The sequence below is a fragment of the Daphnia carinata genome, chromosome 5 (genome assembly GCF_022539665.2).
Source record: "Daphnia carinata strain CSIRO-1 chromosome 5, CSIRO_AGI_Dcar_HiC_V3, whole genome shotgun sequence".
Taxonomy (NCBI): Eukaryota; Metazoa; Arthropoda; class Branchiopoda; order Diplostraca; family Daphniidae; genus Daphnia; species Daphnia carinata.
In genome coordinates this window covers 9,638,656-9,645,441 of record NC_081335.1, presented here as the reverse complement: position 1 = coordinate 9,645,441, position 6,786 = coordinate 9,638,656, and the positions used below count along the sequence as shown (strand labels likewise).

Below are 6,786 nucleotides of genomic sequence, written 5' to 3'. Positions count from 1 at the left end.
CAAACAGCATCAAAAATATACGTGTTATCAATGTGAATATAGTGTAATAGAATCAGTTTCATGATCTACATTCATACAGTAACAAATATACGTGTATTCAAAGTGAATATAATGTTATAGAATCAGTTTCATGATCTACATTTCATTAGTGTGATACAGTGAGTTTGAATATCTACATTCAAACAGTATCAAATATACGGGTATTCAAAGTGAATATAGTGTTATAAAATCAGTTTCTTGATCTACATTCAAACAGTATCAAATATACGTGTATTCAAAGTGAATATAGTGTTATAGAATCAGTTTCAATATATACATTCAAACAGCATCAAATATACGTGTATTGAATGTGAATATAGTGTGATACAGTGAGTTTCAAACAGCATCAGATATACGCGAATTCAAAGTGAATATAGTGTTATAGAATCAGTTTCAATATCTACATTCAAATAGCATCAAATATACGTGTATTTAATGTCAATATAGTGTGATCAAATGAGTTTCAATATCTAAAATCAAACAGCATCAAATATACGTGTATTCAATGTGAATATAGTGTTATAGAATCAGTTTCATAATCTACATTCAAACAGCATCAAATTTACGTGTATTCAATGTGAATATAGTGTTATAGAACCAGTTTCATGATCTACATTCAAACAGCATCAAATATACGTGTATTCAATGTGAATATAGTGTGATATACTGAATTTCAATATCTACATTCAAACAGCTCAAATATACGTGTATTCAAGGTGAATATAGTGTTATAGAATCAGTTTCACGATCTACATTCAAACAACATAAATATACGTGTATTCAACGTGAATATAGTGTGATACACTGAATTTCAATATCTACATTCAAACAGCATCAAAAATATACGTGTTATCAATGTGAATATAGTGTTATAGAATCAGTTTCATGATCTACATTCAAACAGCATCAAATATACGTGTATTCAGGGTGAATATAGTGTGATACATTGAGTTTCAATATCTACATTCAAACAGCATCAAATATACGTGTATTCAAGGTGAATATAGTGTTATAGAATCAGTTTAATGATCTACATTCAAACAGCATCAAATATACGTGTATTCAATGTGAATATAGTGTGATACAGTGAGTTTCAATATCTACATTCAAACAGCATCAAATATACGTGTATTCAATGTGAATATAGTGTTATAGAATCAGTATCATGATCTACATTCAAACAGCATCAAATATACGTATATTCAATGTGAATATAGTGTGATACAGTGAATTTCAATATCTACATTCAAACAGCATCAAATATACGTGTATTCAATGTGAATATAGTGTTATAGAATCAGTTTCATTATCTACATTCAAACAATATCAAATATACGTGTATTCAATGTGAATATAGTATGATACAGTGAGTTTCAATATCTACATTCAAACAGCATCAAATATACGTGTATTAAATGTGAATATAGTGTTATAGAATCAGTTTCATGATCTACATTCAAACAGCATAAAATATACGCGTATTCAATGTGAATATAGTGTGATACAGTGAATTTCAATATCTACATTCAAACAGCATCAAATATACGAGTATTCAATGTGAATATAGTGTTATAGAATCAGTTTCATGATCTACATTCAAACAGTATTAAATATACGTGTATTCAATGTGAATATAGTGTTATAGTATCAGTTTCATGATCTACATTCAAACAGCATCAAATATACGTTTATTCAATGTGAATATAGTATGATACATTGAGTTTCAATATCTATATTCAAACAGCATCAAATATACGTGTTTTCAATGTGAATATAGTGTGATATATTTAGTTTCAATATCTACATTCAAACAGCATCAAATATACGTGTATTCAGGGTGAATAAAGAGTGATACATTGAGTTTCAATATCTACATTCAAACTGTATCAAATATACGTGTATTCAATGTGAATATAGTGTGATACATTTAGTTTCAATATCTACATTCAAACAGCATCAAATATACGTGTATTCAATGTGAATATAGTGTGATACAGTGATTTTCAATATCTACATTCAAACAGCATCAAATATACGTGTATCCAATGTGAATATAGTGTTATAGAATCAGTTTCATGATTTACATTCAAACAGCATCAAATATACGTGTATTCAATGTGAATATAGTGTGATACAGTGAGTTTCAATATCTACATTCAAACAGCATCAAATATCCGTGTATTCAATGTGAATATAGTGTGATAAAGTGAGTTTCAATATCTACTATCAAACAGCATTAAATATACCTGTATTCAACCTGAATATAGTGTGATACATTTAGTTTCAATATCTCCATTCAAACAGCATCAAATATACGTGTATTCAATGTGAATATAGTGTGATATAGTGAATTTCAATTATCTAGATTCAAACAGCATCAAATATACGTGTATTCAATGTGAATATAGTATTATAGAATCAGTTTCATAATCTACATTCAAACAGCATCAAATACACGTGTATTCAATGTGAATATAGTGTTATTGAATCAGTTTCATGATCTACATCAAACAGCATCAAATATACGTGTATTCAATGTGAATATAGTGTTATAGAATTAGTTTCATGGTCTAGATTCAAACAGCGTCAAATATACGTGTATTAAATGTGAGTATAGTGTGATACAATGAATTTCAATATCTACATTCAAACAGCATCAAATATACGTGTATTCAAGGTGAATATAGTGTTATAGAATCAGTTTCATGATCTACATTCAAACAGCATCAAATATACGTGTATTCAATGTGAATATAGTGTGATACAGTGAGTTTCAATATCTACATTCAAACAGCATCAAATATACGTGTATTCAAGCTGAATATAGTGTTATAGAATCAGTATCATGATCTACATTGAAAAAGCATCAAATATACGTGTATTCAATGTGAATATAGTGTGACACAGTGAATTTCAATATATACATTCAAACAGCATCAAATATACGTGTATTCAATGTGAATATAGTGTGACACAGTGAATTTCAATATCTACATTCAAACAGCATCAAATATACGTGTATTCAATGTGAATATAGTGTGATACAGTGAATTTCAATATCTACATTCAAACAGCATCAAATATACGTGTAATCAAGGTGAATATAGTGTTATAGAATCAGTTTCATGATCTACATTTAAACAGTATTAAATATACGTGTATTCAATGTGAATATAGTGTTATAGAATCAGTTTCATGATCTACATTCAAACAGCATCAAATATACGTGTATTCAATGTGGAAGGAAACAAAAATGAAATACAAAGTCTTCTTCTAGCAGCTGGAGATGGTCCATCCTAGGGTGTTGGCAGGTTTGTGTATGCCTTTTTTGTTGCACACAAGACCTGATGGTGCTTCGTCTGTGTTACACAACGTTCAACGTCGAGGATGGGGGCAGTCTGTGGTCTTAGTGTGCCCGGCGACGGCAGTTGGGACGAAGCAACCAAAACACCGTCGCTGGGCAAACAGGAGCTCCAATTTGTCCTTGTTTGTGAGGAGCATGAACTCCTCACACTCCGTTGTCTTCTTCCGGCATGGAGTCGGTCCCAACACGTGAGACTTCAGGAAACACAAGATGATCGGAGTATGAAGGGGGGACAAGAACGTAGGACGTGTTGGGGTGCGACCGGCGTGGCTATTGGGGCGTCGGGTTCCGACTCCCGAACTTTGCGTACAGAGACCCGATGAATTTGCTCATCGAGTTCTCTCGCTCAGTTCGAAAGTGGACGCGCACATTGTCAAGATCATCCGAGTACTTGGCGATCTCTTTGTCGATCTCCAAGATGGCCAGCTGGCAATAATAAACTATGTCTACTAGCTCCTTTTTCGCACTGATCAAGTTGTTCACTGTGTCTTTCAGATTTAGCACACACTCCTCCTCCCTTTCCCGGCTTTCTTTTATTTTCTCCTTTACTGATGCAGGCGATGGAGGTGGATAATCTGCCATTTTAAACGTTAAACGTGGAGGTCACAAGCGCACATACTCACTATAAGAAGTTGGGTCGACTGAATGCTGTCTGCTAGCCTAATAGGTTAAACAGTTTCCAATTTTCCAGTGTTACTAAACAGCAAGCGACCTTACTTTTGCCCTTTGCCCTATATTTGAACTTGAATATAGGTGGCGTTGAGGGCAAAGGTACTTCTTGACTCTTCCACCAGGTTTGAAGTTGCGATGCTCCTACATTGTTTACAGTTGTGTGTTGACATTACGATTATACTTGTTACAGCTACAATTTTGGTTTTACACGGGGAGCTACTAATTGTAGCTCCAGCACAGACAATATTTACAATTTACAATACTGAATTTAAACGTTTACGCTGTGGAAAATTTCTTTTTTTCTTCTTTTGCGTAAACCTCTTGTTCTTTGGCTGCAACCATGATACACAATTTTGCCACCGGCCGAATACATGGTTTTGGATGATTGTGTAAGGTTCTCATAACCGTTTATTATACCCCAGTACAAGTGCACACAGTGACAGAGCAAAGGCAACTCCGATTAGTGGTTAAGAAACACGGGTTTATATACCAGTAAGGGGCTACAGCAGCGCACGTCATGGTGATAATTAGCATCACGCTTAGACGGCGGGAGCGTGACAAGGTCATGGCGCGATGGCTGTATACCACGCGCCATACCCAACTCCGTGTCATGGAGGCGCTGCGCTAAACATACTCAGAGCGGCTCCTATTCGATAGGTGGTGACGTAGTGTGTACACTACGCGTCGCACCTACGTCAAGGATAGCATAGGCTACCGTCAAGTATACATGAAAGTGTATATTGACTCATTACAATTGGTAAGCTTTACTTTTACCACTCGAACAACATTATCCGTTGCATTGGGAATAACTTCCAACACTTTGCCCATCGGCCACTGCCTACGTAAAGTATTTGGTTCGATTACAAGCACTAGATCCCCCACGGTGACGTTAGGCCTATTTTCTTGCCACTTTCTTCTCTCGGTTAAGTGGGGAACGTATTCACGTAGCCATCTGATCCAAAAATGCTGAAGGATGGCTTGACTTTGCTGAAACTGCTTGTTGGTTACGTTCAGATCTTCCACGTCGGCCAATTGTAGGGGCAAGTATGGACGAGCTCCACCGTGTAGGAAGTGATTGGGCGTTAATGGATCCGGGTCTTCTGGATCCATACTAAGATGAGTTAACGGACGGGCGTTTAATAAAGCTGCCACTTCAGCAATTACAGTTTGTAGCACTTGATCCGTGACGAGGCAATTTCCGATACTTGTCTTCATTGCCCGTTTGCAGGATTGTACAATCCTTTCCCAAACACCACCGAAGTGGGGCCCATGGGGCGGAGAGAAATGCCACTCAATTTGTTGACAAGCCATTAACGTCTGAAGTTCTTCGTGCTTGGCAAGAAGTTCTTCTAGGGCTTGTCGTAACTCTTGCTCGGCAGCGACAAAGTTTGTCCCATTGTCGCTGTAAACGACTTTGGGTTTTCCACGTAGGCTAACAAAACGGGAGAAGCAGAGTAAAAACTCCTCCATACTGAGCCCGTTGGCCACTTCCAGGTGAACAGCTCGCGTCATAAGGCAAGTGAATAGGCTGACCCAACGTTTTTCGTGTCTTCTTCCCCGACCACCAACTCTTACGGTCAAGGGTCCGAAATAGTCGATCCCTGTGTACGTGAACGCCACCAGATGTGGTGTCAAACGATGGGCTGGTAGTGAAGCCATCAAAGGAGGACTAGGTTTTGCCGACGTGCGCTTGCAGGGCCAGCAGTTGTGAGGACAGATTTTACCACTTTACGTCCAGAAAGTATCCAGTAGCGAGAGCGGAGGTCCGTCAACAATCTCTCCGTCTTGACGTGAATGTTTCTAACGTGATAATCCCAAATTATCCTTTTCGTTAGAAGTTGAGATGCTGGCAGAAGTATGGGGTGTTTAGCTGCATAGTCGATCGGCGCTAGAAGTATACGTCGCATCTGTCCATCTTCATCCAAGAAGGGTTTGAAGTTGCGAAGTTTGGATCGGAGTGGTAGCTCCAGATTCTTGCGAAGGGCATAGACTCCTTCAGCAAAGGCCAATTCCTGCGCTCTTACGATGCATTTTGTCAGCGATATTACCATTTCTTCTACTGTCAGCTCTCCGACCATGGGTTTTTCTTCACGTAATCTTGCTCTGACGTTGTTGATAAATCTTGTAATCCAGGCCAGCACTCGTTGAATTTTTACCAAGCTGGAAAAACGTGCAACGCATCGGTCGATGGCATGGTTCTCATCTTCCGTTTTGACTGCCAAGACGCTAATCACGTTTACGTCTCGTTCCTCAGGCTCCTTGATTTCTTCCCAGGTGTACCATTCTGTCGGGTCCAAATTCAGGAACGGAGGTCCTTGGTGGAAATAGGCCAATCCGTCGACGTCTTTTGGGTCGATACCCCTACTACAAAGGTCTGCAGGGTTTAAATCTCCGGCAACATGACGCCATTGTCGACGAGCCGTGTTTCGGAGTATCTTTCCGATGCGGTTGTTGACGAAGACTTCAAATCGGCACATCTTCGAGTGGATCCACCGCAGCACTGTTTGCGAGTCTGTGTGGAAGGTTACTTGCCTCAAATCAATTTCTAGTTCACGACAAATCGTGAGAGCAAGGTTGAGGCCTTCTACTGCCGCCTGTAACTCCAAACGGGGAATGGTGAGACCTTTTACCGGTGTGACGTGCGTTTTCGACATGACGACACGTTGACGGAATGGTCTTCAAATACAGTGCGGAAGTAGGCTACTGCTCCG

At 38.2% G+C, this 6,786-nt stretch overlaps 1 protein-coding gene across 1 annotated transcript in view; it reads left to right on the top strand.

The window, feature by feature from the left end:
- Positions 1–3,977, top strand: part of LOC130701910 (uncharacterized) — a 5,443-nt gene extending 1,466 nt beyond the window's left edge. Inside the window, exon 4 of the mRNA XM_059495455.1 lies at positions 3,961–3,977. Within this exon, the coding sequence (XP_059351438.1) occupies positions 3,961–3,977 (17 nt within the window). The remainder of the gene's footprint in view (positions 1–3,960) is intronic.
- Positions 3,978–6,786: the final 2,809 nt, after the last annotated feature.